The sequence below is a fragment of the Filicampus tigris genome, chromosome 8, assembly GCF_054856515.1.
Source record: "Filicampus tigris isolate MCC_2025a chromosome 8, RoL_Ftig_1.0, whole genome shotgun sequence".
Taxonomy (NCBI): domain Eukaryota; kingdom Metazoa; phylum Chordata; class Actinopteri; order Syngnathiformes; family Syngnathidae; genus Filicampus; species Filicampus tigris.
This window is the reverse complement of record NC_141224.1, coordinates 7,643,220-7,660,763: the sequence shown is the minus strand read 5'-3', so window position 1 is coordinate 7,660,763 and position 17,544 is coordinate 7,643,220. Positions and strand designations below refer to the sequence as shown.

The window sequence follows — 17,544 nt, the reverse complement described above, 5'->3', positions numbered from 1 at the left end:
AGTGATGTGTGTGTTGCGGTACGTGGGAGAAAGTGGGTTTGCGGTTGTGAGAAAAGATGGAGTGAATGGCAAATGCCATGTAAAAAAGCCGCACTCGAGCTATACAATGAATCATCGTTGCACGTTGCCTAGTTGTATATCTATAAATAAATGATTATTTTCCCATCAAAAGCCCTTACTCTGTCTTGGTTTTGTAGTTTTATGGTTTGAGGTGTGACAAAAGCAAAAAATATTAGCATCAGTGTGACTTTTCTGCTTGACATGTTTCTTTTCTCAAAAAGCTAGGAGCACTATGCGGTGGCAGCAAACTCAACTCACTTGACATCAAATAGCAGTTTGGCAGATAGTGAGCTATTCTTCAAAAAGGGCGCTTCGACTTGTTTCTCTCACAGTTGAAGTTTACGTATAATAACCACCACACTACTTTGCCTTAAGAATCTCTGTGGACTTCATACTAACATACTAAAACGCTACAGATGAGCTAAAGAATAGTAATTGAAAGTCATGGTGTTATGACACTTTAAGCAACAGATATTTGAACCAGTAGAGTGAAGCAACACATGTAGACAGATAATGTAACAATATTGGCTGTCATGTGTTCTTTATCCCCTGCAAAGAACGCTGCTTACTGAGTCACTTCGTTGTGAAACTCTTCTTTGTGTATAATGTGTGTCTGTGTTATACGGCCCCAGGTGGACAACGTGTGTCATAACGAACCACAATGCACAAATTGTCTTTACATTTGATTTGATTTGATTTTGATTTTATTGAACATATAAACAACATGAAAAACACGAAGGAAACAAAAAACAAAACAGAAAATCAAAATAGAGTCAGTACTTATCTTAATTCAGTAAAGTTTATATGTTCAAGGGGAGTAGGAAGAAGTAAAAAACTTTTCAAGCCCAACCCCTTGTTCACTATAAAATATTGGAAATTATGTTCTATTAATACTAAGGTGGGTTATTCATAAATACATACACACATATACCTGAGCATAACCCATATAAAAACGAAACTAAAAACGCTCATTTTACATATATACAAAGTAAACGCTATAGATAGAAACAAAAAAAACCAAGTATAAATATAAACAGACATGCCCCTATGATACACGTGTATAGATAATCATATTCATAAACCGAAAACTAAACATTCTATTCACTTATGTTAGTACAATATTATAGAGTGATCTTTTCCATAATAAAACAGAAAACAAAGCATATTTTTGGTATTTTTTTATGGATGGGATGGAGGACTGGAGCAGATAAATGGCATTTCCATTCTTTTCAGTAAGGAAAGATGATTTGAAAAGTGTTTTGGGTTACGAGCACGGCCATGGCGGCCATCAATCTTGTAAATCAAGGTAAAACTGTACCCTAAAACCATAAAAGTTGTCTAAATTCCAAATATTTCCCAAAAGAATCTAATAAGACATCCAGGCCTTTATAGAAATGCTTCCACCTCCGAAGCAATAAGGTCCACATCTTCCCAAAAAATAAAATAAGTAAATAAATAAAATTACAAATTGACAGGAAGTGCCAAGCCCCGCAGCTTAACATCGATAAAGCTTAAGCGAAAGTGGAGCTGAGACGTTACATTCGCCAGGCAGCTGTCATTGGAAGCTTTTTTTTCCCCCCCAGCAGTCACTTTGTCACCCAGGCCTGGCCCAGCCCGGCCCGACCCGGTTGGGACAGCGTGACTTAATTATACGATTTACATTGGGCTTAATCTGCGGCCAGAGGACGCCGGCGAGGATAATTGGCCGGTCACCAAATGCACTCGCTCGCGTTCTCGCTCAGTGCCTCCGTGAGCCTCTCTGCAAGTGCTTTTGACTATAAATTATGAAGTGTGGATGTAGTCACGCAGGCTGCCACACACACGCACACACACACGCGCGCACACGCACACACACACACGGATACACTCGGCTTAGTGCGGGTCATAGTGCATACGACCATTTCACTCTACTGTATGCTTAGAAGCACTTTAGCGTGTGCGTGTGTGTGTCAGTATTCGTCACACGGCTTGACATTCCTTCACTCCAGTGAGAGGTAGCATATATGCGCACACTGCCTCTAAACGCAGTGCATGTGTGTGCGCGTGTGTGGGCGGGCTGCCTCCGCTGCCACAACGTGTTAATCCGCTCGGCTGCAGATCCCAATCAGGGCGAGAGAAGGAGGAGAAAAGAGCGGCGGAAGGCAAGGCGAGCGAGCACAATGCAAAAAGGCCTCCGATGAATAGACGAGCGAGGAGAAAGGAAGGAAGGCAGATGGATGGACGGAGGAAAGCGATGAAGACTGAAGGCTGGTGGGCGGGGTTGGCGGGGCGCATTAAGAACAATTAATCGAAGTCAAATCGGCATCGCAGTAGAGTGGGATGTAATTTTCAAATGATTACAAATATAGTTTACATTTTTTTGCCTTTGTTTGTTAAATAAAATACATGGGAAAAGGACCTTGAAAAAATCACAATATTTAAAGGGAAAAAATTGCCAATACTGTAGTTTATTCGTCCAAATCTTTCAGGCCTAGCCCTAATTGAATTGGATGATATGAAAAATATAGTCATGACTTTTTTTTTTTTTTTTTCCCATATTGCTGTAAGACTGTTGACCATCAACAGCTTTTGTGTTGTGTGTGCGCACAAACATTTCAGAGGCCGACTTCCTGCGACGTCCATTCAGTGTCCTCAAAGAAGACGCACGCATCCATCACGAGCTCTCATTGTGGCCTGGTGCTGTTTGTGCTCATTTTATGCATCTTCCAGGACACACACACACACACGTGTACAGTGTTTATGTTCTCTATGGCGGGCGGATGGCGAAGCGCATGGCCAGTGTTCAGTGTGTGTGTGTGTTTGTGTGGCTGTCCCCCAAATGTGTGTCATATCTTAGTGTGATTTGATTTTCGTTTTCCTCTTTTTAATAAACTTCTTGTCTTCGTATTTGATTTAAAAAAAAAAAAAATGTTGCACGAGAGTTAAACAGCCTCTCCTGGGATCTTCGAATGGAACTAAGGCAATAACAAATGCCATTATTACTGTTTTTAGAATGTAGAAATTCATTGTTAGTGTTGTATCCTTCATTTCATATATAGAAGTCAAATGATGGATGTTACACTATCCTAAGTTGCATCATTCACTACCGGTACTGATGTTGCACTTGTCTTTAAAAATGTTTAAAAAATAGATACATTCACTTATATGTAACATTAAAGCTGCTGATGTCTTTATAAATGTAATCATATCCTGATGACAAACTTAGTTAATCTTGTCTGCATCGTTCATCACCCCTCCCCAGAAAGAAAGGGGACTAACGAGTGATTTTGCACTCCTAAAAAGAAAAGATTAAAGTTATAATCAATCTTGTTAATCTGGCACTTGTCTGCAATGTTTGTTTCCTAATAAGAGGACAAACTATTGTTTTTTTTTAATTTTTCTGAAAAGAAAAGATTGAAGATGTATATTACGAAGGCCATTTGTGTTTTTATAGAATAATAATTTAGACTCTTCAAACTGTTTCTGTTGCACTTGTCTGCATTGGTCACTTCCTGAAAAGAAGACAAATTATGGACATTGCACTTTACTAAAGACAAACTATTGATGTTGTACTTTGCTGAAAAGAAACAATTTAAGCTGTTACTGATTTTTTCTTTATAGATTTCTTCCAAACAAGTTAGCAGTTTTTTTCTTCTGCATTTTACAGTATTGCTAATTGATTTCCAAAGCGGGAGATTTCCCAGCCGGTCACGGTGCCTTCCGTCGGTTCACCCGGCCACAAAGCTTCTTAGCTCAGCGGCAAATCGGGTTGAGCCGGAATCCTCCGCATTGACGCCGCAGCTTTCACACCAATCAGCAGCTGCGTTGATGAGGTGCCAGTCGGTGTTGGCTTGCTAAAGTTCAGGTCCAAAGTGTCTGTGTCAGCCAACATTAGCACTCTTTGGCTTGAAGAACATTTTGGTTGGTGTCATTGAGAAGCTTTCTTTCTTTATTCCGAGCTCCCGAGTGCACCTGCGAGTGCAGATTGAGTTGTCCATCCAAGGTTACTCCAGGTCGGAATCGTGTGCTTTCTCCTCCTCGAGGCCAAAATGTTTTCCATTTCCTGCTCGGGTTCCTGCGTAGGAGTGAGGCAGCTCAAGTCCGGCAGCACACGTGGAAATGTTTAGCCGTTATTTTTATTTATTTATTTTTTTTTAAGTGGGACTTAGACAGCACAGTCAAAGGTTCTGGGTTTGAATCTGGGCTCGGGTCTTGGATGTGTGGAGTCTGCGTTTTTGTGTAGCCTCATCCTACAATCCAAACACATGCGTGACTTGAAATTGTCCATCAGTGTGAATGTGAATGGTTGCTTCACAGGTCCCAGTGACGCACAAGGATTTGATTTGTTCACATCAGTGTTTATTTGGCACAATTGTCACATGAAATTACCTAGCTAAGCTAACTATACATAGACCCCCGAAATACACTTTTCCTTTGGAGCGCATTGTTGTCTGCTGCGAGTGCGCACACTTCACTCGGATAAAGATGAAAGACTTTTTTAAGTCTGACTTGTCAGCCAGAACGGGGGCTTTACGCTAGAGTGCCTCGTCGTAGCAGCGTGGAAAAACACAATGATGGCCGGCCGCTTTAGGTTTTCAGTGAATTTATATTCTCGCTGATCAATGTTGTTTAGGCATAAGAAGGAAGCTAGACATAGTGGTATATATATATTTTTGAATCATTCAAATTTCCAGTGTTTTTAAACACTCTTTCTCTAGAAGAAATATTTATTTTCTCTTTACAGGGACGTTAAATATATTTGACATCAAATGAGGAGCTTTAAGTTGAATATACCTGTATTTTAAATTTCAAAATGTACATGAAAGGATTTGAAACAAAGCTTTTAGACGTAATGCACAATAGATTTAGGAATTTAGACCACTGAAGTCAGCTGACATGACCCCAGTGTGACGCTATGTAGAAGTGTTGTCGGCTCACGAGATGACACGTGTCTCTCTCCTATTATTCTTATTATTATCTTTTTTTAAATTCTTTTGATGACACGCGCGTGTGTGTATGTATGCAAATGTGCCCCCTCTCAGACGTTGCGAAAGAAATCCTTTAACGGCTGCAACAGCCCCGAGCCCGACGGCGACGACTCCATCGACCAAAGCCCGCTAAACGACGACAAGTACCGCAACAAGACGGACGACCTGGACACCATCTTCAAGCGCTACGGCGTGAGTACCCTCGCACCTGTGCCACCATCTCTAACCCCTCTCCTCCTCCTCTTCCTCCTCCTCCTCCTCCTCCTCTTCTTCTATCCACCTCTTCTTCCTATCCTTCTTCTATTTGGGCTACCAAGGCTCTGAACAAGAAAGAGCACCGGGACTCTGAGAGCCCGGACCCCGAGGAGCCCTTCTCGCTCACGCCGCGCACTGAGGAGAAGTACAAAAAAATTGACGAGGAGTTTGATAAAATGATGCGCAACTATAGGCTGTCAGTGAGTACCGCCACGCCTCCTCTGTTTACCCCGCCCTTTTGACCCCCCCACCCCCACCTGCCCTTTCGCCTCCTCGGGCTGCTGATGGCGGCGGCTGACTTCTACTCACAGAGCACTCGCATTCACCATCCTCACGCCTCCTCTTCCTCGTCCACGTAACCTTCACCTATGGAAAGCCGTTTGAGCATTTATTCCATATTCTCCATATGCGGCTCGAGGTCCGTGTCCTAGTACTGTTTTTTTTCCCACTAGTAGGACAATTCAGTGTGACACTGGTAGAACATCTGGGTCTTACTAATGCTGCTTTTTTAAAAAAAAAAAAAAAAGACAATCTAATGAATAAAATAAGTTCTTTTTGGGCCCCTTACACTTTCAAAAATAAATAGATGAAATGCAGGCAAAACATTTGACTGTTTTACTATACTTTGTCCTTAAGTATTCAATTTTTCAACAGAAAGAACTGAGCAAAAATAAGCAGGTGAATGAATCTTTGTCTTATTTTGTAATGTGTTAAAAAAAAATAAAAGAGCCAATGTCCATCAAGTAACTTTTACTTGTCTTACTAGTTGCCAGTTGCCAACTAGTAGTTTTGCCTCACATGTAGTTAGTTGTGCTACTATTGTGCCTAAGTTGTCCTACTAGTGTTATTTGATATCCTTGATGTCCACCTCAAAGTCCATGCACTAGTACATGCTCACTAGTAGGACAACTTTGGCATACTACGGTAGTAGGATGACTTCTCGTGAGGCAAAACTGTGTGCCGTTCATAAATGTCACTAGTACTACTTGTGAAATTTTGGAACTCTACTCGTTAACATTTTTAGACATCAGCTTCACTCATAGTACTACACACAGATAACAACTAGTGCATAGTTTTGCCTCACTTTACTTGTCCTACTAGTATGCCAAACTTGTCTTACTTGTATGCTAGCCTTGGTTGACAAAATTACTAGTGGGCATTTTGGTGTTTAGAGTGGGGTCTAGGAGGCTACTAGTGCATAGTTGATATCCGCCGTAAGGTCCATATAGTAGCACACTCTTTATCCTCACTTATGAGAAAATTCAGAGCCCCTATAGAATATAAGAACTGTCTTGCCAGTAATGTTGTCACTTCTGCCTTCCACTACTTGATGATATTTCTGCACAATAGGACAACGTTGGCTTTCTAGCATAATAACTACATGTGAGGCAAAATTGTGCACTAGTTGACAACTGCGCTACTGCTAGTAATACTTACGAAGCACTAGATGTTAAATAGTAGACTTTTACAATGTTACTAGTAGTACTAGTAGCACACTGTTGTCAACTAGTGCACAGTTTTGCCTCGCTAGTGACTTGCAGGTGTCCTACTAGTATGCCAAAGTTGTCCTCGAATCAAATAAACGCTCAAAGGGCTTTCCATACTCACCAGCACATCGGCTAATGGTAATGGTGTGTGTGTGAGACGGAGACCTCCCCCAAGGCAGGACAGGCAGACAGGCGTTATGCATTCACTTGGAAATTACAGTGGATGGACCCTCAAATGTGACGGCACAACATTTGCATTTATATTTGCAAATATTCCTGCAATGTTTGTTCATATAGACATTTGTTTTACTAAATGGCTTAATAAAATATAAGTGATGTAAATTAAATACAAACATATTAGCAACAAATATATTTTTTATTCGTCCTCTTTTAATCAAATATTTGTTTTTTTTTTTAAATCATAATTCAGTTAGATGTAAATAAGGTTAAAAAATTAGGTTAATTATTTTATTTAAAAAGCTATTTTACATGAAATACGAAAATAGTTTATTTTAAATTTATTAAGTTATGAAAGTTATTTCATCCTATTAGTTAAATGTCTATGTACAATTATTTATTTTGATCTTCAAATGTTATTTGATGCTCAAATTGCATTATTTGTCATGAATAAGATGAAATAAAAACATTCTATTATTAAATGTTTTATTAGCTCATAAGATACATAAATATTAAACTTATATGTACAGTTTTACATACGTATGCATTGAACATTTATGTAAAATTGCATATTTTTTTGTTAATCAATTACAACTCACTTCAATAAAATTTTGTTAAAAATTGGTAGATATTACTTTATGTATTTTTTAAAAGTTGTACTCATGTTTTGTTGATGAAATTTGCAGTCATTAAAACATGATTAAACCATACAATAAATACATGCATATGTAAAATAATTTATTCTACTCATACAATAAATCAATTAACCAATCATTTGCTGAGGTAAATGAAAATAAAAATGAAACGCTAATGAATGCTTGACCTCACTTCAGTGAGCAGCCTAAACAAGGAAGGGCTGTTGAGAGACAAAAAAAGAAAATAAACAGGAAGCGCACATTGACAAGGGACTTTGTTCAAGGTTATGATTTTATTATCGTTGAAAAGTTTGGACGTTATCATCTCACAGTTTGTACTCGTAGGAATTTAGTATAATTTCATTTCCACAAAAAAAAAAAAAAAAGATTCTCTGGCAGCAGGAGAGAAGTTACTGAATTACTTTAGCTTGCCTAGTTTTATTTTTGCTGGAAAAATAAAAGCGATAAAGTGCTTTTTTTGTACATTTCTTTGGCGCAGCTTGCATGTCAGCCATGTTTGTGGAGTGTGTTGCCACATTTTTTTGGGCATGTGCACGAAGCTCAAGTCGCCGCAACAAATTGTGTTTATGAGCCTAATTTTTTATTAATTTTTTTTTGTACAATTTCCTCATGACTTGGCTGCGTGTTTGCCTGCGCTTAGTGAGCGACACATGGAAACTTTTCGTTGTTTCTTTTCTTTCTTTTTTTTTGTTTTGTTTTTTTAACCAGTAAGAAGTCTTTTAGAACAACAAAGCTACAGTCGGCATATTTGTCTACATTATTTTACATTATAATGTATAATATATATTATATTTTATGTATAATGAATAATAAAATATAGAGATAAATGTGAGATAAATATAATTAACAACTAATTAAAAGTATATTACAAGTTCAATTTAAATACTAATCTAAAAACAAATTGTATAATGTTTTATTTCAAAATTTTAAATATGATTAAAAAAATCAATTTAAAAATGAATCAAATAATATAGTTATATATTAAACTTTTAAAATAATAAAATGAGCATATGTTTGAAATTCTTAAAATAATACATTTTAAATAAATAGAAAAAAATAAGAATAGAAATATAAAATAAATGTAAACTAAATAAATTAATTAACATGAAATGTTATGAGTAAAACAATAAATATAAGAAAAATGATAATTAAAAATATAAATGAAATTATAGATATATTTTTTGAGTAAAGAAATTGTTTTATCCATCATAAACTAACAGTCAATATATCAAACTCATCAGTGATGAAATGAAGTTATATGTCTGACTTCCGAGGTGTTACAAAACAGTATTGTCTATAATTCTATAAAAGTAATAAATCCTGTCAATCCATAGTTGACTTCATCCGGCATATTCACAACAGTGAGGAAAATGGACATGTGTGCTATAAAAATAATCACGCGGTGTGCCAGAGGTACGCTAACGACATCCTGGGCTGTCACCGCCGTCGTCATGGCAACCACAGGCAAGGAAAACACACTTTTTTTGTAATAACTCAATTTAATACATCAGGTTCACACCTTCCTACTGTGAAGAGGTGATGCTATTCATAGAATTGGCGTGCAGTCGCCATGGAAACGTCCCTGACTGGACACTGGCACTCCGGTCATGAACCGACTCCGTCTCCGGCTCGGATTCCGCTTTGCATCGCGATTGATGTCTTTTCCCCTGGCGCTCAATCACGCTATTAATGTCACCTTAACGAGCGCTGTTCGATTTTACGAGCTGGCTAACTGCCGGGCTCGTGATTGGTCACTGGGGAACACGCACGGTCACCCTGAGCGCTTTTATGATCTTACGCCTGAGACCGAGATCACCACACTACTGTGACAGTATGAGTTTGTTGCTACCTCCAAAGCAACGAAAGTCACGGCTCTTCAGACGGTCTGTATACCTTTAAAAATCTTGAAAAAAATCAACTGCCATCCCGTTTCTGTTACGTTTCTGATGCTACCTATGAAGACGGAATTCGTGGTCGCCTTTCACCCCCACATTATATATCAATACCTTTCACACAACGGTGATGTGAAAAAGCTGTTAACTCATTCACTGCCATTGGCAAATTTTCTTTTCACAGTTCAGCCATTCAATCCCAGGAACGTATTTATATTTTTTTCAATTCTTATTTATATTTTTTTCAATTCTTATTTATATTTTTTTCAAATGTTTTCAAACGTTATGGTACAACAGAGTCTGAAAATGTCTGGCAGTGAATGAGTTAAAAAGAAATGAAGCCTTAGAAATTGTTTGATGTTTCAAATGAAGCAAAGTTTTCTTTCATCCTGTGTGCCCTCGCCTTCCTCACAGTCAAAGTGGGTCCCAGGCTGTACAAGCCGAGCACAGAGCCCAGAACTTGGGCGCTTTGGCCCACTTTCTTTATATAGAAGTCCTGCTTTCACTGAGAAGTGGGTCACCTTGCGGGACAACCCGAAATGGTCCTTGACATCCATTTTAGTCCACTTTATGGACTCATCTGTTCAAACCACCAAAATCTTAATTTAAGGCAAACACTTCCAAAAATGTCACTCTGCGCGCCTGTACATGTTTGTGTGCGCGCAGGCGTACGTCGTGGAGTGTCAGCTAAAATTATTTCATGGTTTTGTGCAATTTAAAATGTGTAAAATGTTCAATTATTTTAAAGTTTTGGCGGTGTAATGAGATGTAGCATTCACATCTAGCATTAGCGGTGTTATATCTGTTTCACGGTACAACGCAAGTGGTGGGCTGTAGCATTAGCAATGCTAACACTGTTAACGTGGGATGCAGTGTAAATGCTGGGATGTATGCCTAGCTCTAGGATGTATCTTTAATGGTGAAATAAATGTAGCATTACTGGTAGATATGTAATCCACTGATAACTTTGGGATGGTAGGATGTATTATTAGCATTGCGATATACTGTTAGCTTGTAACATTAGTACCGGAATGTGCTAGTCGATGATCAGTCAAGGTGACTTGTTTTGTTTGTTTTGGTGTGACTGTTTTCCCACATTCAGGCTTGTTTGCTTCGCTGATGCTAAGCTAATGAAGCTAATTTGACCACCAATCTTTTACTGTGATGACTGGCATTGTAAACATATACACCCTCTAAATACCTCTCTTCTCCTTTCTCTCTCATCACCAGGCCGCCGTCCCGCAGCCAACCTTCTCCATGCCCGTCACGGTGCCAGTGTCCAATCAGAGCGCCCCACCGCCACAACCAGCCACCCTTCAGTTCAGCAACAACCCGGGCGGCACATTGGTCACCACCACCTCCTTCATCAATGCCGCCCTGTCAGACCCCCGCCTGCTTTCACCACAGCAACCCGCCCTGCAGAGGAACAGCGTCTCACCGGGATTGCCGCAGCGACCTGCCAGCGCAGGTACGACTCTCCTCTGCGTTTTTAGGTTGCGGGCTGTACCACGGGAAACTTTTTGAGGAAGGTTTTAGCCACCGAAGCCAGTTTCACTGAGTGAAATGAAATTTAATAGCAATTTCAATCATGAGCAGACCCACAGAAAAGTCTGAACAAGCCATGCCTGAAAAAACACAGGAAGTCTTTTGGTTTGAAGCGACCATTTTAGGCTAAATTGGCTCGGGGGCGCCCAACCATATTTTTAAATCAGTTCAGCCCCTGAAGCCAGTTTGACTCAGCATCATTAAATTTGGTAGGAGTGTCTATCCTGAGTAGACCCACAAAATAGTCTCAGGAAACCATGTCTGAAAATATACGGGAAGTCAGCCATTTTGAGGTGGCCGATATAGTATAAGGCTAAACATCATGCAACAACATCAGGTTTCTTAACGTTACTTTTTTTTTCAAACGCAGCCCCTAAACAACATTTCACCCAGCAACATGGAGCAATATCTATCATGAGTACATACAAGTCTGAAGAACCTGTGTCCGAAAAGACACAGGAAGTCAGCCGTTTTGGTTTGAAGTGGACATTTTAGGGGTCATTTCCAGGGTTGCTACGAAACAGTCAAGCACCTGCTGGAAAAAAAAAACAGTCAAGCATCCGCTGGGAAAAAAAAAAAAAAAAATCCTCCGAAGCCTTCTCAACTTAGCAATATGAGCCATGAAAGAGTCTCAAAAAGCCATGTCCCCAAGTCAGAGAAGTCATCTTTACATTAGTAAATTAAAAAAAAAAAATCTCAAGACAAGAATCCATTCGGAAAAGACAGGAAGTTAGCCATTTTGGTTTGAACTGGCCAACAGGCTAATTTGGCCATTTCCAGGGGTCCAAACTCATCCTAGAGTTCTGTCCAATTGCTGACAAGCTAGAACCACATTTGAGATGCTAACGCTAATTTGGGAAGAATTTGAGATTCATAGTTGCCTCCTTTTGGCAACAATGTGTGATTTCATTTCCTTCAAAGTCGGTATTCTTGCACAGAGTACTCCGTGTGGCGACTGCGGGGGTGCGAGGGCCCATTCGTTTCTGCTTTAATTTAAACTTTTGTAACTTCCACACAGACGCGCAAAGCTGACAGAAATGTCTTTTGATGCTCGCTGCTGACTGACGAGGTTCGTACGTGTGGAAACATCATCAAGCGAAGAAGCGCCAAAACAAAAGCCTCTTCAAAAACAACAGCCGGCTGTGAAGTGCCGCCCACACGATTTGATTGACGGCTCCTCTTTGCGAGACGAATAACTTCTACCTCCCGAAACATGTTTGTTTACTCCCCCCTTGTCTTTTATTATATTTTACTCTTACACGACCTCCTTAAAGACGCATCACATTTTGCACTCGGCTTCCACCCCATTAGATAAAACATCGAATGCGGAAATTCTGCTTGTGCAAAGATTTTAATGCTCACTTTTGAGGTTTAACTTGTACTAGTGCACTGCATCTTACAGAAAGTTGTTTCAAATATTTTGACGATCTTACTGAGCTAGAAGAGAGGGTTAAAATAGGCATCTATCGAACAATTAAAGTAACATCTGTGCAGTTTAAACGTTAGCGTTTCATGAGTTAGTTGACATTTTGTCCATCTCATTTGTATTCAAGCACAATAAAATAGTCAAGCATGGCATACTTGTTTAACGAGACCCTTGGTTGAGAAATTTAAATATATTATTTAAGTCTAATATGATTGACTGCTTGAGTTATGCTCCCGATTTGTGTCCTCGTCTGCAGGCGCACTCCTCAGTGGAGATCTGGGAAACTCCAACGGAGCGTGCCCAAGTCCAGTCCGTAAGTACACAGACGTGCACGTGCACACATTTTATCCTGCTGGACCAAATGATTGTTGCAGTTAACAAACAAGCTAAGGCAGATTATTTTGCTGTGTGGCAACAACAGGCTTGCTTGGTTTGCAACACACACACCAATGCTGTTGACAGGCAGCAGCTGAAGGTCACAGTCCAGGAGACAGAATGTGACAGGCGAACAACAGTTTGATTTGGATAAGAGAAAGTGAAAGTGATCTTTTAAACTGCTTGGCAACGGCCATCTTCTTCTACCACTTACTGTATGATGTGTTGCTATTATTTTAAAAGACAACAACAAAGATTTTGTTCCTGTCGTCTCATATTTATTTGTTTCATGGGAAATACTAAGGCCCGACTGACCAAACAGCCGGCCAATATTAGCTATTTTAAAATCGGCAAAAATCCGTATTATTTTATTTTATTTTTTTGGTGTTTTGTTATTTTTTTTAAAATATACTTTTAATAACATAAATAACATTACCATAATACAACATAGGACAGAGAAAATAATGTTCAACCCCCCCCCCAAAAAAAAGACAATAAAATAGACAGATGTGGTGAAGTTAAACAGGTACTACAGGACAAAGTACTGTAAGACATTCAAATGTATTGTTGTAAGTGTTAAGGGACCCAAAAATAAGTTATTTTATTCATTATGTGTTTTCTGAAAATTAATCGGCCGAGTAATCGGTTACCTGAATTTTATTCTGCTAAACATCCGAATCGGCATCGGCTTTAAAAAAATCCTTATCAGTCAGTCCCTAAATGTTACACCATAAGCAGCACTACGTCAATGGGCATTGAATCATGAAATCATGATGCAGAAATTGTTTTCAATCATCATCTTCTATTTAATTGCAGTATGTTATTATGATTGTATGTTTTTATAAAGTGCAGTATTGTAGAGTGCTATTTTGATAACAAAAACAAGTTTCACAGTTCTTGGTGGGTTTTTTTTTGTGGGGCTGAAATCGATAGATGGCACTGATGTTTTGCGATGTGTCTTGAGTTATGAGCAGAACAAATTCAACTCATATCTCAAGGCACTACTGTACAGACGCGTCCGTCAAGACTTTATTGTATAAAGCAGCTGAGAGCAAACGTCCCCGCGACAACTGCGACCAATAAAAAAGGCAACACCCGTCTTGTGTTCATACCCCCCACCCCCGCCCTTGGGGCCCCTCTCAGCTGTTGCACCTCATCTCCCCTCTCCGCAACGGCCCCGCCCCGGCGTCACTGATCTTGGCCGCGACCGCTCCTCAGAGGTGACTTTGACGCTGGCCAGAGCTTCCCCCTTAAAGCCCATTAGCGGCACATACAGTGCCAGCACTAACAGATATCTTCTCGTTTTCTTTCCCTTTTTTTTTTTTTTTCTTACCCTCTGGGCTCTATGCTGGCCATTTGTGTCCAGCTTGCTTCCTGTTTCTGAACAATTTTAGCAGCGTCAATGCAAATGTAATGAAACCTACTAAAGATGACTGGGGATTTTTGTCTTATTTTAAAAGTTGTCTTTATCTACATCACGTGTTGAAAACCAAAACGCGGACAAGTCAAATCGCAGCTCAGGTGACTCTGTTCATCCGGAAGCTTCTTGTGGTCTGCTAATGCTTCTCCTGGAAGGACCCACCCCCACCCCCCACCTTACCGCCGCTCCCCCTTCAGTATCCCCTTTCTTTCCCGTGCATGTATGTGCGTGTGCGTTGCATGCGCGTGTGGGTGTGTGTGTGGGTGTGTGTGTGCGCGTGCTTGTTTGACTCTCAGCTGTTGTGCGCTCGGCTCTTCGGGAACATCCACATTGACGTCAGACGCCATTCCCAACATTCCCCAGTCCAGAGTCACCACATCACCACCGCGTGGACTCTACACGCAGAAACACAAACACTAAGACACCAATAATACACAGGCGGAATAGAGACGTTGCGTGTTCGTGCGTGTGCGTGTGTGTGGGTGTGTGTGTGCGTGTGTGTTGTGTGTGTGTGTATGTGTCTATGTGTCTGTGATTGACAATGAGCAGAGTCACCACTGTTATCAGAAAGCAGTGACATGGAGAACATCTATGGCTATCTTACGCACACCCGTGTGTGTGTGTGTGTGGGTGTGTGTGGGGGTGTGTGTGCATGTGTGTTTTATTGCCATGACGACCAGATTTTCATCCCCCAATTGACCCCACCACCCTAACTGACTCGTTCTTCTTCAAAAGTTTTCTTCTTCGGACCACATTTGAATTCTTCATTCTGTTTGTAACCATGACAACCAAGCCACCATGTTTCTCTATTTTCTTATTATTCATTTGTATTAGTTTTTTTTTTTTGTTAGTTATGTCTAAATGAATTTCATTACTATTTTAATTTATTTTAGATTATTATGATAATTTTAAATAAACCGACTCCCTTTGTGCTTCTCTAGCTAACGGCTACATTAGCGCCCGGGCCTCGCCAGGCCTGCTGTCCATCTCCAATGGCAACAACAGCAACCTGGTCAAAGTGGTCCCAGCCAAGTCTCCGCCTCCTGCCAGTCCTCAGATGGTCAGCGCTCGCAAGTCGGACCTGCGGGTCATCACCTCACAAGGTGGCAAGAGCCTCATGCAGCTGGTGAGACACAAGAAAATAGCAGGAAGTATCAAAAAGAATTATTTCCACTGAATACCGACACAGCCACTATCGAGAGAGTTTTTCCTTTTTTTTTTTTTTTCTTTTTTTACAATTTTCTTTGTGTCAAAGCTCAGATTTCCACAAGAAGTATTTTGAAAGCATCCAATGTTGTTTATTTTCAGGTAAAAATATCATAATGACTCATAAAGTAGACTGTTGGTGAGCTAAAAGTCTTTATTTGTGAACAATTTAGTCAGAAGTCAGACCCATGCCGCTCCTCACAGCTGGCACCGCTAAAATTAAACTTGAGTGCTGACAAATAAAAAATCACAGTCACGACGACCACGCGCTTTTTGTTTTCAATAAAAGCTGTCAATCATGTGCAGCATGCTTGACTTGACTGGTCACCTTGTGTGTTTCCTCCCGCCGCGCAGACAGAAGAAGAGCTGGATCTGGTCAGCGAGGTGAATAGAAGTGTCCGCAACCTTTGGCACGCGCGTGTGATGTCCCATTGTGTGTGAACACAACATGCATGAACATGCGCATGCCTGTCACGACCTAATCACAGTGGTTGCAGCGTCTGACATAAGCGAGAGACACAGCTGACTGTCACTGTCACCTGATCACAACTTTTTGGGCATTTATTCATTTTTAACCAAAATCAGTCATGATATCGACAACAGTATGGAAGGCTAATGCCAGTGCCTACGTTCGCTTCACTTTTTTTTAGATGTAAAACTTTGATGATCAGGCGACTTTCTCCGCTGTGCCCAGTAAGTGCACGTGTGTTTGATGTTTATTTGGCTGATGCATGCGTTCACAGAGAGCAAGTAAGATTGGACAGGACAGTAAGTCAACCAGGCAGTGTTCTTGTTAAGAAGGAATGTGACAACCAATGAGGACAGTTGAAGTTAGACAGGCAATGCTAAACCCTGTCAGGAATTGATGCAACTCGTAACAAATAGAACAGGACGGGACAGCCGCAATGAGCTAGGCTGGGACGCGACCAGTAGAAGTAATGACAGGACAAGAGTCGTGAGGCAGACTGTCATGCACTGCGAAAAAGGGATCCGACAAGTAGTGTTTGGATAGGACAGAAACGGTGAGCCAGGTAGGGCTACACCCTGTTTGGGAGGAATGAAATAAGTAGCAAGTGAAACAAGATGGGACAGGACAGAAGCACTCAGCCAGGCAAGGCTACACCCAGTGAGGAAGAGAGGTGACGAGTTGCAGATAGGATAGGACAGGATCGGACAATACAAGTAAGCCAGGTAGTGTCTCCTGTCAGAAAGGGATGGGATGAGTAATAATTCGGACAGAAGGACAGGACAGTTGCTGTGAGCCAGGCAGTGCTGCACCCTCTCAGGAAGGGACACGACAACTAGCAGATAGCAGAGGCCGAAACAGGGCCATAGAAGTGAGTCAGCCAGCGCTGCATCCTGTGAGGATGGGAGACGGCAACAACAAATAGGACAGGACAGAAGTCATGATCCAGATAGAACTACGTCCTGTGAGGAAGTGATGTGACAAGTAGCAAATAGGACAGAGCAGTGCCGCATGCTGATCTTGTTGGGATCTTCGTAGATTGTGCAGGTGTACCTAATGAAGTGTCCAGAGAGTGGATACATACACGAACACACAAGCATGGCATGCCTTGCACTTTTCACTACAGCAACTGACCATGACGCCGTGTCACCTTGGCAACCTGACGTGTGAGACATCTTTGCACGCCCGTGCTAAATTTGTGGCAGAGGCAAAGTCTCTGCGAGCTTGTTAAATCCAGACGAGGTGATAGGAATATAAATATGATACATTGTAAAGACGGGTATGTTGTCAATTTATTTAGAGTCACTGCACAGCACGGGGCGGAGCCTGCATGCAGTGTGGCGTAAGCTAACCGTTAGCATCCACCGCAGTCTCAGTCTCAACTCTCCGTGTTGTCCTCTGTCTTCCCAGAATGCTCAACGGCTAGGCGGGTCACAGGTGCCGCAGCCCCTCACCACCCCGGTTGTTTCCGTGGCGACGCCCAGCCTCCTGGCGCCCTTCTCCGCCATGCAGACAGCCTACAACACTGGTAACGTTATATTTTTATACCTGGTACCATCTGTGTACCGTCATAGCCAACTTTGAAATGCAACATAGTAGGCCCGAGTCTTCA

The 17,544-nt window shown here is 41.0% G+C and overlaps 1 protein-coding gene across 5 annotated transcripts in view; it reads left to right on the top strand.

Annotated features, from left to right (window-relative positions):
• mef2d (myocyte enhancer factor 2d) overlaps positions 1 to 17,544 on the top strand; it is a 79,550-nt gene that overhangs the window by 49,958 nt on the left and 12,048 nt on the right. For 2 of the 5 annotated variants that reach the window (XM_086037790.1, XM_086037792.1), the window contains exons 4-9: positions 5,082 to 5,219; positions 10,725 to 10,962; positions 12,722 to 12,778; positions 15,202 to 15,386; positions 15,821 to 15,850; positions 17,343 to 17,460. In XM_086037790.1, coding sequence (XP_085893916.1) covers positions 5,082 to 5,219; positions 10,725 to 10,962; positions 12,722 to 12,778; positions 15,202 to 15,386; positions 15,821 to 15,850; positions 17,343 to 17,460 — 766 coding nt within the window. Of the gene's footprint in view, positions 1 to 5,081; positions 5,220 to 5,344; positions 5,483 to 10,724; positions 10,963 to 12,721; positions 12,779 to 15,201; positions 15,387 to 15,820; positions 15,851 to 17,342; positions 17,461 to 17,544 lie in introns of all 5 variants that reach the window. The other 3 variants (XM_086037791.1, XM_086037793.1, XM_086037795.1) reach the window with 2 other exon arrangements.